The sequence below is a fragment of the Marmota marmota genome, unplaced genomic scaffold, assembly GCF_001458135.2.
Source record: "Marmota marmota marmota unplaced genomic scaffold, marMar, whole genome shotgun sequence".
Taxonomy (NCBI): domain Eukaryota; kingdom Metazoa; phylum Chordata; class Mammalia; order Rodentia; family Sciuridae; genus Marmota; species Marmota marmota.
Window position 1 is genome coordinate 1,451,648 of NW_026000211.1, and position 16,923 is coordinate 1,468,570.

The 16,923-nt window shown below is 33.7% G+C and overlaps 2 protein-coding genes across 4 annotated transcripts in view; one reads left to right on the forward strand and one right to left on the reverse strand.

The window, feature by feature from the left end:
- Positions 1-1,695: 1,695 nt before the first annotated feature.
- Positions 1,696-16,923, reverse strand: part of Eri1 (exoribonuclease 1) — a 29,861-nt gene continuing 14,633 nt past the window's right edge. For 2 of the 3 annotated variants that reach the window (XM_048791787.1, XM_048791788.1), the window contains one exon: positions 1,696-7,942. In XM_048791787.1, the coding sequence (XP_048647744.1) occupies positions 7,700-7,942 (243 nt within the window). In that variant the 3' untranslated portion in view covers positions 1,696-7,699. The remainder of the gene's footprint in view (positions 7,943-16,923) is intronic. The other variant, XM_015486024.2, reaches the window with a different exon arrangement.
- On the forward strand, positions 8,345-11,064 carry LOC107142524 (BRCA2 and CDKN1A-interacting protein-like). The gene is made up of 2 exons (XM_048791780.1): positions 8,345-8,352; positions 10,524-11,064. The coding sequence occupies exons 1-2, from the start codon at positions 8,345-8,347 to the stop codon at positions 11,062-11,064; spliced, it is 549 nt and encodes a 182-aa protein (XP_048647737.1).

Consider the following 16,923-nt stretch of genomic DNA (forward strand, 5'->3'; position numbering starts at 1 on the left):
GTGAGCTGGAGGATTATTTTTTTAAAAAATCATTTTTAAGACAAATCACAGTGTGACCTTTGGCATGGAATTTAAAGAACTGCTTTAGTAAATTACTTCCATTCCTCTTCATGTAGGGGATACTTTCAGCTTTTATAAAAGAAATAAAGAACAGAAGAATTGACACTCTTTCATTCTAGCAATGTCATATTTATCAGAGGTTATATAACTTAATTGGAAGAAAAAATAATAGCATTAAAGTATTTCCAAAACTTTTACATTTCATTTAACAAGTATCAAAAACATATTTATATTTTGATCTGTTATTTACAACAATTTTAATAACAAAATAGAAGAAAGTGAATGAAGTCTTAAGGTCACAATAGAGAAATTTAAAATTTTTGATATATGTACTTTTCTTGCATAGATGTATGGTAGAATGATCAAAATGACTTTCAGGAATAAAAATATATTTAAAAATCCTATGACAACAACCTCCAGGAGAAACCCAACTGAATCTAATGGAACTGGCCCCTGTCTTCTGGTCCAGTGCCCATCTCAAACACAGGAGCTGAAAGCTCTAGGCTTCTCTGGGGATAGCAGGGGTTGATGGTGACTACAAAGTGACTGCCTTGGGACTTTCTAAGTGTAAATGGTCAGTTTGTACAAGTTTTGCCACCTTTACTTTTGTCCTTTTGTGTGATAGTACAAACTAAAACACACTTTTAAAAAAAGTTATATTTTCAAAATGACACCACATTTTCACCACTTGATTTTTGCAGGTTCCACAAAGGCATTACAATGGTTTTCCCCATATTTCATTTAGACAAAATCTTGTGGGGAACTTGCAATGAAAAATACAAAAAGAAAATGGAAAGATGTAAAATTCTAAATGTAGCTCTTTCTATATGGGTAATGGCATTACATTTCTATGGTATTCAGACTCCCTAAACATATAACTGATGCATGTTTTGTTTTAAAATGTCAATATTTACACTAAGCTGGATATTATATCTTTTGCCAATATTTTAACTTAGAAATAGCTTTAAATGTATAATGGAATAAAGCATACGGCTGCCTTGTAAATTTTTTTTCTTTAAATTATTAGGAAGTATTTGTGCAAAGAAGTTTGAAAATCACTACTCTAGACAGAGAAAAGCAAGCAAATGACCCTTTTCAAGGCCAAAGATACTTGGAGCACACAGACTGAACAACTGGGAAGGAGAGCTGAACATTTGTTTGCCTTTTCTGGCACCTAGAGGGAAAGCCATGCACAGACAGGGATTCAAGATTTCTGTTCCTCAGTTGGAGCTTCTAAAAATGTATGGTCAAGACATATGCTTTCTACTTTATAAAACATTTGGAAAAGTATTGACATTATGAAATATATTTTACCATCACTAGTTTTCATTGAACACCTCATATGTTAGGTTCTGGGGATACAACATGTAAGAATATGCTTGAAGAATTAGCACTATTGTTGGGAGGAGAAAAAAAGATCCCAGAAAATTTTAATCTCTGTAGCAGAAATTAAGAACCCAATAAGTTCATCAAAAGTGCAAGGAGTATTGGATATGTTGCCAAAGGGCAGGGTACTCTGGGAAGAAAAGACTAGAATCAAAGCAGAACTTTTAAAAATTGGAATCAAGAGAAAAGCTTATGGACTCATTTCCTGGACACAGAAGTAGAATGGTGAATGTGTATGCACATGTGATGGTTAGGAGAATGCAATTAGTTCACAACTCACAGCAACTGTAAAAGTTGGAAAATAATAAGAAACCACAGTGTGGAGGGTCTTAAAGGCCAAGGGAGTGTTGTTGGTTTTTATTCTGTGAGAAATGAGTTTCTGAGATCAATGTGCAAAACATTTTAGGAAGATCTATGACTGGAGCATATAGGAAGAGAGTGCTATGGTTTAAATGTGTCCACCCAAATTCATGTGCTGGAAACTTAACCTCCGAATATGCGGATGATATTTGGAGTTGGGGTCTTTGGGAGGTACTTACAGTTACATGAGGTAATGGGGGCTCAGGGAATTCCATGGGTGATCACAGAATGAATGGCTTTCTAACAGGAATAGGCCTAAGCTGGCACATTGTTACATTCTCTTGCCATATGATGCCCTCTCCCATGCTGTTGCTGCAAAAAGGCCGTTGCCAGATATTACCCCCTTTATACTGAACTTTCCAGTTTCCAAAATTGGAGAGATCAATCTCTGTTCTTCATAATTTACCCAGTCCATGGTATTCTGTTATAGCATCATAAAGTGAACTAAGACGGACAATGGGTGAGAAAAATTAAGACAATAGCAGAGAACAGCCAACTAAATTTTAGCAAAAGTCTGGGGTATCTAAGATATAAATACTGATGCAAGGATAATATGACTGAAAAATAATCAATGGACATTATGCTAACTTGGGGAGAGAGGACCATGAATAATTCCAAGGTTTCAAGCCTATGTAATTGTGATAGTCATGGTCCCACTTACATAACCAAAACCAAAGGGAAAACAGATTTCTATTCAAAGGAACACATTCAGCAAGTAAAAATAGCCATTTGAAGGGAAAAGGTTCAATGTGTGACCTCTGCCATAACTAGCTATGTTGCAACTCAATATACTAGCATGGAGAAAAATCATACACTACTTTGTTCTCTTCGCTCAATTAAATAGGAAAGGAGTTATAGCCTAAGATTGTTATTGATCATACTATTACATGACACTACAATGATCAATCACTATTCACTCCAGAAAAACTAAAAAAATTTATCTGGAGAACAGACATTTGGAAGTACAAAAGCAAACCATGTCTAAAGCCTTAGAATCATTAGTCCCTCACCTATCTTAATACAGAATCCAGGAAAACAACTAGTTGGGTTCTACATCTGTAGAATTCAACCAACCAGACTGAAATTAGTGAAAATTGCATCTGTACTGAACTTATAGCATTTACCTTAGGTATTTACTATAAAGTAATCTAAAGAAAATTTAAAGTTTATGAGAGGATGCAAACAGCTTCTATGCAGATAGTACACCATTAATACAAAAGACTGTAGTAGCATCCTCAGTTGTTTATCTGTAATGCTCCTGGAATCAATCTCCCAAAGATACTATATAGGGATTACTACACTGCAACTGAAATCTTTTTTGCTTCTGTCCCATTATTGACTCACAATAACATTTCTAACCCTACAAACACTGGAAAAATTTTAAAAATCCGTTTTCTTTCCCACCTATTCCCATCCTCCAAAAGCTTCAGAGCCTATTACATCTGATGTGAACAGTTATTTTACATTTCACACAAAGAATGAACATCAAATTATTTCCTAATGTAATATTTAATACAAACACTGCAAATGTCTAGCAACAGGAAGATGTTGGTATTATGTAAGACAACCCATCTGTTCTTAAATTATCAAATGCGCTTATGTCTACAAGAGGTAGCCTAGTATAGGGGTAAAGCACAGAAGCACCAGTCAGACTGAGTTTGAAACTGAGTGTTCAATAAATATTATCATAGCTCAACATTCTGCTCTAGGTTATCTTACCAATTTCTTACTAATTGATGGAACTTATATATTGCTTGAGATCAGAAAGGTAGGGATAAGCAAACTTTTTCTGTAGAGGTCTAAAAGTAATAGTCTAAGCCTTGCTGGCCTGATGGTTTTACTAGTAACAATTCAACTTTGCCACTGTACCACAAAAACAGCCCCAAATAACATGCAAACAAATGAGAATGGTAGTTCTGTTCCAATGAAACTTTACGTACAAAAGTGAAATTTAATTTCATATTTTCATGCTACGTATTCTTTTGATTTCATTAAAAATTCAAAAACCATAGTTTCTATGCCATAAAAAACAAACAAACAAACAAACAAAAAAAAAAAAACGGACAACAGGCCAGATCTGGCTCATAGATGAGTTCTCTAATCCTTGCTCTATATTAACAAATCTATTCTTAGGAAGTTTCATGGGAGCAGGGAGATCTGAAATATAGGTCAGTGGTACAAAAGAAAGAGAAAACTAAATATACTAGAAAATAAAAAGACTTAATTTCAATTATTTATCAAAACCACACTCAACTATACAAAACATTTTATTATATATTGTTGGAATAAAAAATGTTACAAGTTGTAGTCACTGCCCTCAAGTAGCTTATACTTCTCTACAGAAGCATAGAAATAGGTCTTCCTTCCAAGCACAATATATTCTTCTCAGATTTTTACCATACACACACACACAGGCATTCATCCATGAGACAAGTGGTTTCTTGATTGCCTCCACCTATAGCTTAGGCCAAACATGCATTATTTATATTGACCATTTACCTTTCCTCCCCTCCCCAGGAATTTTACTACCAGTTCTTCCCCTTTCCTCCAAATTACTGCTTAGCACTATCATTTGGGAGATGATATTCAGGATGATCTATAAAAGGTCAACTGGTCCCATTTGTTAAAAATATACACGGAAATAAACTAATCTCAAGAGATGGCATCTTCCTTACATGTTAGTAACTCCTGTGGTTTTAATTTCAATCCAGGTTAAAGAAACCTGTCCCTATCAGAAAGGTCAAACAGGTCTTTCTTAAAGCAGAAAAGACACATCAAAAAAAAAAAAAATCTTTTTCTTTTTCTGCTTGATCTAATAAAAAAAAAATATTTTTCAGAGCAAAATGTTAAGTATTTTTATCTAAAAAACACAGAACAGACCCAAAAACTAGGCGAAATACAGTGCTCCAGTATATACTTCAGTTGGTTCTCACAACTGAATTTGAAAAAAATAAAGCAGAAATCCAATGTCATTGTGTCAGAGCAAGTGAAACATAAAAAAAACAAGAAAATTAGCATAACTAATGATTAATAAAAAACAAAAGGATTGTTTGCAAAGAATATTAATGTTCATAATATTGACATTAACAAGAAAGTATTAGCAAGTATTATCTTGACTGAGACACTAGAATGGCATTAATCTCTTAAGTGTTTTCCTTGTAAGAATTATCTGTACTCTATACCTTAAAGACAACACAACACAACAATAATCAAAAAGCAAAAAAGCAGTACTCCTAATGTTTAAGATCATTTCATTAGAACAGACCTGATTCATCTCAGAATCCCAAATCATATTGAAGGGGAGGGAGCAAAGACTCAGCAGTTAGTTAAAAAAAAACGGAAATGAGGTCAATCAAACTGTCATATGCAGGTATGAATATATTACAATGCATTCCAATTTTATATAACTATAATGTACCAATTAAAAATAAATAAAGAGAACACGATTGGGGAGGTTGGAGGGAAGGGAAACAGCAAGTACTGAGGATTGAGACAGAATAAACTATATTATATGCATTTATGAATATCAAAATGAAACCCACTATTATGTACAACTATAATGCACTAATAAATTTGTTTTTTAAAAAAAGAAATTAAGACAGTAAAATATTTGGTTGAGCCAAAAGGGTACTGAGAATTTATAATAGTGAAGTTCTTCAAAAAAAATGAGTTTTTCAGTACTTGGGTACTTGGCAAGAATAAATAAACAACTTGATATAAAAAAGTAAAAGGGCAATTAATATTTCCTTGCCATTCTAAGATTTTCTAATTGTAGTTTCATCTATTCCTAAGCAATTATGGAAGTAGGTGGGAAGCAATTAGTTTTACTAGGGCATGTATTTGATCCTCTAGTAAGGTGGCTATGTAGAAGAATCACCTAAGGAATATATCTAGTAGGCCTCCTGGCATCCAGAATCAACTCAACAATGACTTGCTATATTCTACTCCTTTGTCCTGGCACAGTAAGAATTTGGAGGAAATTATTTAAAACTGTTAGGATACTTTATATATCCCTCTCACTCATAGAGTTTACTGTAAACTTAAAACTCCTGGATTCACTGTTTTACTATAATCCATAAGTTTTATCTAAGGACATTCATTCTCTGTGCCTTATATTACCTACACAATATTGTTCATTATTACATCATTATTGCTCAAAGGCAGAACTTCATTGGGTCAAATAAGAAAACCACAACCCTGTGTAGAAAATTCTCATGCCAAGAAAGTATCTACTTTCATATTTTTCTTCTATGCATCAGTGTCAGGAAATCTTTGCTAATTCATTTGATTACAATACACAAATCACTAAAGTAGAATCACAAGTATTATAAGGTAAAAGAAAAGCAAGCAATGTCCATGAGAAAGCCACAGGAAATTTAATTCTTAAAAATACATATTTTAGTCTCTAATAAGAGTCTTATTTTATCAACTTTACTAATCCAAAAGCCATCTTTGTTTTTAGAATTAAGAACTACTCAATATCTAGTGGTCATATATTAAGTGAAGTCTGACAATCAAGAATATATTAACTAAACAACACTAGTGGCCAATGGAGGTTTTAAAAATAAAAGCATAAGATATGGTAGGAAACATTATTTGACTTTAACCTCATTTATAAAACTAAATACAAATGTAATATTAAATGTCTACTTCTAAGTGTGGCATCTTAGATTTAAGAATTAGGGCAAATATGTCATAAGAGGGAAGGGAACTAATCAATCAAATCCAAAAGAACTCATTATTTTATAAAGTTTGAGCAACAGCCCTATGAAATAGTATTCATTTTTACTTTTCATTAATCTCTTTAGTAACTTAATTTTTAACCCTATAATCCATCTCAAGTTTTGCAATTATAAGTCAGAAAAAAAAGCAGATATGTACACCAAATATTTTTACGAAACTCGCCATATATCCAGTCTGGGATCCACATCTGTAGATTCAACCAACAATAGACTGAAGATATTTGGGGGAAAATTTTCCACAAAGCAAAACTTGAATTTTCCACATATCCAGCACTATCATGAATCTTCACACACAAAAAAGTGATGTGCGAGCACACCCTGCTGCAGCCTGCCCCTCCACAGATGCTTAGTTTCTCTCCAGCACATGTTGTTTGGTCATTGCTTGTCCCGCATCTTGTTCCTATACTATGTAGGTTAGTCTACACTGTTTGTATCAGAATAAACTTTTTTCCTTGTCATTATTCCCTAAACAATACAGTACAGCAACTATTTATATAGTAATTATATTTATTAGGTATGATAAATGAGAGATGATTTAAAGTATATGGGAGGACGTATGTAGGTTATATGTAAATACTATGCCGTTTTATGTAAGTGACTTGAGGTATCCACACCGGGTCCTGGAACTAAACCCAAGAGTACTGAGAGAGGACTGTAGTTGAACTTCATATATAAACTTCAAAAGTCAAGAGGACTATATTTATAAAACCCAAAGGTTAATATAGGCCTACCTTTCAATTTTTTTTGGCATTTTAAGAATGATTTAATGAAATGATGTTAATTCAGAAATACATTCTATATCTCAACATCAATAAAATATGACATTTAAGGGAAGAGTCAATAAAATTTTGCATTTTAAAATCAAAAAGAGTACATCTTGGACACCTTAAAATCTTGGACAATTTAAAAAATTTAGTTATAAGCAGAACATTACTGTGTAACAAATACTGCTCATATCAAAAGTGCTGGTGAGAAAGAATTCAATATGCCCTCCCACAAAATCTGTTCACATACATAATATATATACATATAATTGTAACAAAGATTTTTCATGTTTAAGGTGCTTGAAGTTTGCACCGCAGTCAATGAGCATCCATCTGCTACCTCTTTTGTAGCAACTCCAGTTAGAATGATCCCCAGACAAAATGCTATTACTTTCTAAAATGTGGCATTTGTGGAGCTGGAGTGCCCTCTATTGGTAAGGAAGAGGACACACTCATTAGTTGTCCTGAATGCATTTTCTCATTGATTCGGAGTTCACATCCATCTTGAAGCATTCGCACTGCTATTCGTGCTATGTTCTTAGAGTCATCAAGACCACTATGAGGTCGTCCATCATAATCCATTCCTAATTTTTCAAGCATTATTGCCAGTTTTGTTTGGCTTCTAGGAACCTGAAATATAAACAATAATTCTTTAGTGTTATAAACTGTAATATAAAGCCACAGAAAAATAAGAAACTGAAAATAGTAGTAATAAAATTATGTTGGGCAAAGGACAATATTCTTGATCAATGAGCAAATAAATAACTCAAATTTTCAGAGCTTTAACAAACGATCTTAGAATTTTAACTGAAAATATGGGTAGAATCCTCAGACATTGAAAACCTTTGCAGTACTATACTTAAACAAATCATTTATTAAAGGAAATGTACTGTTCTGAACACCTAAGTTGAAGATTCACATTTTTAACCTAATATTTTTGCATGATATTTTTCTACAAATACTTTAGATAGTAATAAAAATATTTACCATTTTTAAATAACTAAAAATAAGGAAGCTCAAGAATGAAAGATGATGTCGTGGTATTTTTCAACCTATTTTAAAAAACTGCTCCATTGTGATAAACCCCCAAATCTCACATTTCCCAAACTCTAAAAAGCTCCTTCACGTCTGAGAACAACTTTTATATTTTCTGCATATTCCCATCAAGAAGATTTGTTTAAGTTTAAAGTTCTATGGTTTGTATAGCTATGTCACCTAAGTATCACGGAGCTTCAGATTCATCTATAAAATAGGACTAACAGCTGTATTGTTTATTCAAAGGGTTACTGGTAGAATTACAAAGCAAAAATGATATACAAAAGAACAATGATAACATCGTAAGGTATACAACTACAATGCACTCTATGCCTCTTCTAAATATCACTTAGAAAATATGCTTCTAAAAATAACCTTTGCAATACAATGAATAACTTAGATGGAAAGGACTGATTCCTAGAAATACAAAATACCAAAGTGAATCATAAAGAAATAGAAAATTTGACTAATCTATTTTTAGACAGGAGATTGAATCAGTTAATTGAGAACTTCCTAATAAAAGAAAAGCCCTGGACCATATAACTTCATTGATAAATTCTACCATTTAAAGAATCAACACCAATCTTTCTCAAACTACTCCCCCAAAAATGAAAAGAAGTGAACAGTTTCTAACATACTCTATAAGGCCCACACCACTTTGATACCAAAACCAGATGGCAGTAGAAGAAAATTATCGATATCCCTTCTGAATATCACAATACAAAGTCCTCAATAAGCCAGGCACAGTGGCACACACCGGTAATCGCAGTGGCTCGAAGGCTGAGGCAGGAGGATCGCTAGTTCAAAGCCTGCCTCAGCAAAAGCGAGGCACTAAGCAACTCAGTGAAACCCTGTTTCTAAATAAAATACAAAATACAACTGGGGATGTGGCTCAGTGGTCAAGGGCACATGAGTTCAATCCCTGGTACCCAAGAAAAAAAGAAAATCCTCAACAAAATAAAAGCAAACAAAATTCAGCAACATATTAAAAGGATTACCATGGGGTGGGGATATAGCTCAGTTGGTAGAGTGTTTGCCTCTCATGTATAAGGCCCTAGGTTCAAGCCCCAACACCACCAAAAAAAAAAAAAAAAAGGATCATCACAATACTAAGTAGGATTTGTTCCTGGGATTCAAAAAGGTTCAGCATGCATGCAAAAATCAATGTTTTACCACATTAACAAAATAAAGGTGAAAAAAAATCACATGACCATAAGAAGTGATGAAGGAAAAAGCATTTCACAAAATTAACCTTTCATGATTAAAACACTTAACAAATTAACAGAAGAAAAATACCTGAAAATAAAGACTATGTGAAAAACCCATAGCTAACATCATACTCAGTAGTCAAAGACTGAAACCTTTTCTTATAAGATTAGGAACAAGACAAGATATCTACTACACTCTCTTTTTTCAACAGAGTATTAGAAATTCTACCCAGAACAATTAGGTAAGAAAAAGAAAAAAAGGGCCAGGTGCAATGGCACACACCTGAAATCCCAGCAACTCAGGAGGTTGAGGTAGGGGATTACAAATTTAAAGCTCATGTGTGCGATTGGTATCCTGTCACAAAAAATAAAATGGATGAGATGTAACTCAGTGGTAGTATGTATGTATGTATCTCTCATCTCTCTCTCTCTCTCTCTCTCTCTCTCTCTCTCTCTCTCTCACACACACACACACACACACACACACACACACACAAGAAAAAAACAACAAAAGCTATCCAAAAGGGGAGAAATAAAATTACCTATTTGTGGGTAACAGAGGATATGTGTAGAAAATCATAAAGATTCCACACACACAAACAAAAAAAACCCCTATTGGAACTATAATATAAAAAAACAGCGGCTGGATGCAGTGGCACAAACCTGTAATCCCAGCAGCTCAGAGATGGTGAGGCAGGATGACAGTGAGTTCAAAGCCAGCCTCAGCAATTTAGTGAGGCCCTAAGCAACTCAGCGAGACCCATCTCCAAATAAAATACAAAAAAGGACTGAGGATGTGGCTCATTGTTTGAGTGCCCTGGATTCAATCCCCAGTAACCAAAAACAAACAAAAAGCCACAAAGAAGCAGGATCAAAATCAACACACAAAAATCTGTTGAATTTCTATACACTAACAATAAAAACCCAAAATGAAAATTTAAAAAAATAATCCCATTTAAAATATCAAGGACGGCAGCACGGCACCCGGGGCCAAACGAGGCCTTAGTCGAGGATGAAGACGAAGACGATAATGTCGAAGAAGAGGATGAAGACGAGGTCCTTGACGAGGAAGTGAATATTGAATTTGAAGCTTATTCCATCTCAGATAATAATTATGACGGAATTAAGAAATTACTGCAGCAGCTTTTCCTAAAGGCTCCTGCGAACACTGCAGAACTAACAGATCTCTTAATTCAACAGAACCATATTGGAAGTGTGATTAAGCAAACAAATGTTTCAGAAGACATCGATGATGATGATGCAGATGAAAATGAAATTTTTGGTTTTATAAGCCTTTTAAATTTAACTGAAAGAAAGGATACCCAGTGTGCTGAACAAATTAAAGAATTGGTTCTAAGCTTCTGTGAGAAGAACTGTGAAAAGAGTGTGGTTGAACAGATGGACAAGCTTTTAAATGACACCACCAAGCCTGTGGGCTTTCTCCTAAGTGAAAGATTCATTAATGTCCCTCCTCAGATTGCTCTGCCCATGCACCAACAGCTTCAGTAAGAGACTTCAGAAAATGCCTTCAAACAGTAGCTTGTTTGTTTGGTTTTTTTCCCCAAGTAGACTCAGAAATGTGATTTAAATGGAATATGTAGGTACAGAAAGAGTCCTGACCTGGATTGAAACAACTGTATTATGAGGAGGATGGAAGAAAGAGTCTAAAAGCGGCTTTTTGAAGAGTTTGGATTATTTGTAACAGTAATTTTCATATTTTTTAAGATTTTAAATGGAATAAAGTGGATTAATTTCCTTTAGACTTTTTAGCCCATTTGCATGACATTTTTCTCCTAAAAGATTTCTATAACATGAATAAAATGCTGAATAATGACAGCAATAACAAAAAATAAAATAACATTAAGGAGGATGAAGTACTTAGGAATAAATCAAGACAAAAGAATTATGCAGTGAAACTGCAAAATATTGCTGGAAAAAAAGCACCAATAAATGGAAAGACACCCCATATTCACGGACTGTAAGACTTATTTTTAATATTAAGATATCAACATACCAATATGGTAGTGCATGTCTGTAATCTCAGCAACTCTGGAGGCTGAGTCAGGAGGATCCCAAGTTCAAGATCTTCCTCAGGAACTTACAAGACCATGTCCCCCAATAAATAAATAAATAATCATCCATGGGGATTTCCAGATTCTATGCTATGCCTATCAAAATCCCAATGACAGCTTGGTGTGGTAATGCATGCCTATAATCCCAGTGGCTCGGGAGCCTGAGGTAGGAGGATCATTAGTTCAAAGCCAGCCTCAGCAATTTTTTTTTTTGCAGAAATAGAAAATTCCATCCCAAGATTCATATGAACTCTCAAAGAACCCCAAAGAGTCTGAAACAAATGAAGTCTACATGGTTTGCCTTTATGAAGACATAAACCTGTGTAATTCATGCCAAATGTTTAACAATTATGTGAAAAGACATCCAGCTAAGCATATTACCTACATGGATTTACTACGATGAAAAACATTTCACTCTCAAAAAAATTTTTTTTTCTCTTCTGTTATTGGTAGTTCAGAACATTAGTTATTTTTTCCCATGGGTCAAAAGATACCTAAGTATATGATTTTAAGTGGAAAAGTAGGTGACAGAAATCAGGTATTAGCAATTTCTCCATTTTCCTTTGTGTGTGAATTAGTAATATAAATGTGGGAACATAAAACATTAATGCAAGTCAAAATATTTCAATGTTTTAGCAGTTTAGCTTTATAAAAATAATAAATAAAACTGTTAATCTTTTCTGGATAATGAATTTGAATTTTTTAAAAACAAATAAATATTTTTTAAAAAATTCTTATGGATGGTTAAAAGCAAAGGGGACAGGGGCAGAGAACTTGCTATACATGTTTATACATTTCTTTGAGGATAAAACACAAACGGCCAATAAGCACATGAAAAGATGTTCAATATCACTAAAAACTAGGTAAAAACAAATCAAACCCATAATGAGATACTATTTCATATGTACTAGAAGGACCATTACAAAAAGAAAGCAAAAAATAACAAGCATTGGCAGGGATGTGGAAAAATTGAAATTTGTGAATTACTGGTATGTAAATTACTAGGAGAAAAAATTGATAAATCCACTGGAGAAAATAGTATGGAGATTCCTCAAAATATAAATTAAACATAGAATTGGCATATGACCACCACCTTCAATTCTCTGCATATCCCAAATTGAAAGGAGTAACTTGAACAGATATTTGACTATCCATCTTCATAGCAGCATTATTCACAATAGCCAAAAAGTATCTAGCAAGGGATGAATAAATTTTTAGAATGTGTGATCTATACATATAATGAAACATTATTCAGATAGTAAGGAAATTATTATACAATGAATATTACTCAGCCTCAGAAAAGAAGAAATTCTGGTACAAGCTACAATGTGAAAAAAACTTTGAAGATATCATGCCAAGTAAAATCACAAAAGAATAAATACTGTATGATTTCACTTATAAGAGGTACACAAAGAAGTTAAACTCATGAAGACAGTAAATAGGATGATGGCTACCAGGTCTAGAAATCGGGGAAAGTTCAACAGGAACGGAGTTTCAGTTACAGAAGATGAAAAAGTTCTGGAGATGGATGTGATGATGGCTGTACAACTATGTACTTAATGCCAATGTACTGTAAACTTAAAAATGACTAAGATGGTAAATATTATGTTACACATATTTTATCACACATAAACAAAAAATCTCAGAGATAAAAAGTCCTGGATAGTGCAAGAAAAACAGTTAACTTAATCAAAGGCAAATTCATTTCAGGATGTTGGTTTAAAAAAAAAAAAAAGTAAAAACATGGATAGAGAACACATAATCCTCCTGCTTCCTCTGGCTTAGATGGAAAGTTCTCAACAAGGTGTTGCTGAATGGTGAATGGCAGGAAAACAAGCGAGAGATTTTGTAGAGTGGTTTAAAGATGAGCTGCAAGACTCAGCCTACTGACTTTTTATCACAACCAGCTAAACAAGTCCTGATAATACCTAGGAGAAAATGATCCACTTCAAGTAACAAATCAATGAAGTAAAAAGAAACCGAGTCTTTAGAAATAAAATGTCACAAAAGGAAACTTAAAATATTCACAATTTTGCTTGGGCTTCATGGTGAGGAAAGTGATTACAAAGTATCAAGTCTTACTGAAAGCATTCTGGGAAAACTCTAGGAGAAAATTGTTTTTCCTCCCTTCAACTAGAAAACTAGGTGAGAGAATCCTTTCTCTAACTCTTCTGCTCAGCCAATGAGAAAGAGCTCTGTAGGTACAATCTGATCTTACACTAGAGATGAGACCTAATGCTTGCCTTGCCCCCTCTTTCTGTAAGAGTTCACAGGAATGCAGTGAACACTTCATTGATTTTGGGGATTTCTACACGTGTAAACAAGCCTTTTCTGTTTCTAGGGAGCATGCACAAAAATGACAAGCACTATTGAATTTCTATGGAAAATAGAAATCATGTGAGCTTAAATTCTTCCCAGAAATGAATATTTGTAGAGGAAGAAGCAAACATACATACACACACACACACACACACACCAAGAACAGGATTAACAGGAAAGAGATATATTTTATTCTTCACTTTGACTTCAAAATATCATTTTTATGAACATATAGGCCTATGAAACAAATATCACATTCATATAATTTTATAAATGCTAAGCCCGTATCATATAAATGATATGCCATGCAGAGAAAGTAGTTGAGTTTTCCCCAAAATCTTGTACAAATTTGTCTTAGACTTTATTTTAACTCACACTGTTTCAGTCTACTTTTAGAAAAATCAAATCTTACTTTAGTTTAAGCCAGTGTTATGGTTTGGATCTAGAATGTCCCCCCAAAAGCATATGTATAAAAAGCATGGTCCCCAATGAAGCAAGGTTCAGAGGAGGGATTTTTAGGCAATGGTAGTATTGTGAAGGTTGTAACCTCATCAGTAGATTAATCCATTTAATCAATTAATAATTTGAATGAACTACTGACTGATAACTGTGGGGAGGAATTGTGGCTGGAGGAAGCAAGCCACCAAGGACATGGTCTTGGGGATAATTTCTTGTCCCTGACCCCTTCCTGTCTTTCCATCTTTCTCGCTCTCTTGCTATTTCCTGGCCACTATGAGCCGAGAAGCTTTCCCCTGCCATGTTTCTTCCTTGGAGCCAGCAGACCATGGACTGACTCTCTGAAACTGTGAACCAATATTAGTCATTCGTCCTCTAAGTTGTTCTTGTCAGATATTTTGTCCGACAAAAAGCTAATTAACAGAGCTGGTTATTTCACAAAAATATACAAAGTTTGCCTTAAGATTTTTGTTTGTTTGGTACCAGAGACGAACTCAGGGGTGCTTAAACACTGAGCCACACCACCAGCCCTTTTTATATTTTATTTTGAGACAGGGTCTCCCTAAGTTGCTTAGGGCCTCACTAAGTTGCTGACTATTTTTGAATAGTTTGAATCTGTAATCCTCTTGCTTCAGTGATGAGCCACTGGGATTAAAGGCATGTGTCACCATACTCAGCACCTTCTAAGTTTTTTAAATTTATGAAAAGTAAAAAAAAAAATTACTCTCTAATTATCCATTTCTACCCTCCACCCTCAAGAGATGTAGGGTAAAAACTCATTTTTAGTTTAAAAAATGAGAAAAAACAAAAACAACTCTGGTATAAACTACATACCATCAACCATATGTGATTACCACCATACACAGTAGAAATTTCTGATAAAACTGAATAAAGCAAACAAAACAAAAAAGGAGGAAATTTTTAAAAAAGAAAACTGTAACTTTCTTCTACTTATGTTTGTAATTGGCATTACGATTGGTATCTATTATGAAAGAGGGGAAACCACACCCAATGAAATGGCCAAAATCTATTCAAGAGCACTGGCAATCGTATTGCCTTATAATATCTGCATTATGGTTATAATTACAATAATGTTTTACAAGCTGTAGATATTTTTATTCAGACCTAAAAATCATCTTAAGATTTAGTTAACTATTAACAAGTCTTAAAATAAATTATTCATCTAAGTTCCAAGTTTGAGAAAGAATGGTCTAATATAAGGATGCATTATCATCTGGGAACTATAGCAAAAAAGATCCTACAGGTGATCAAGCCCCTACAAACTTACATAATCTAAGAGGACAGAGGCACCTTTGAAACTACACTACAGAATACAATAGCAAAATTTAGACTACTGAAAAAAGAATAACTGTTCCTTAAAAAAAAAAGAAAGAAAAGTACAATAATTGCTAGGGGGAAAAAGGGAGAGGAAAGAAAACTTACACATGACTACTGGACAACAGTAGAAATTACTCTTAATTATTTAGTGCAATAATGGTGTATCAAAAGAGCCTATTTTATGAAATAGTTACAGGTCAAACGAGATGATGTCTGCTTTGACTCAAAATAATAAGGAAAAGAAAAGTGCGGATATAGCTGAAACAAGATTGCCCATGAATTTGTAACTGTTGAAACTGGGTCATGAGGATTCATTACACCTTTCTATTCTACGTGTTTGTAATTTTCCATAACAAATTTTTGAAATCATAAATTGAGTGAAAAGAAAAATCAAAAAAGGGGGAAAATTATCAAATATAATCAAAGAACTAGTTCCAAAATAAAGATCTATAAACTAATAACAAAAGGTCTATCCAATTTCAAAAAACTGGGCAAAAGACTTAAACAGGGACTTCACACAAAAAATCAATCTATATGGCTAATAAGCATAAAAAAAAAAAAAGGAGCTCAACCTTATGAGTAAACAGGAAAATACAAGTCAGAAGGTTAATAACATGGTTACACACATCCATCTGATTTACAAACATTTAGAATTCCTGGCAATTATCAGATGCTGGCAAAGACCTAGACCAAATGTAAAGTCACACACTGCTGATGAGAGTGCAAACTGGTACACTTTTGGAAAACTATTTTTGAATCATCTAGTAATGTCAACAATACACTGACCTAGCAATTCCACTCTTAGGTTTAAACCCTACAGAAACAAATTGCACAAAGCCATCAGAAGATATGAATAAAAATGTTTATAGCAGCAATATTTGAAAAAGTATGAAATTAAAAATAACTCAAATGGTCAGCCAAAGTAGAACTAATAAACAGGTATATTCACACAATGGAATTCTGTAGAGCAATAAAGTAAATGAGATGCAGCCATATATACAAAGAATGGTTCTCAAGCACAATGTTAAGCAAAAAAGCAAAATAAATACTTCAGCCATTATAATACTAATTATATCATGTTCGAAAATAAGCAAAGTCAAGTTACAGAAGGATACATATTAATATTAAAGCTATAAAGAAAAACAAAAAAATGATTACCATGAAATATGGTTAGCTCTGGGGG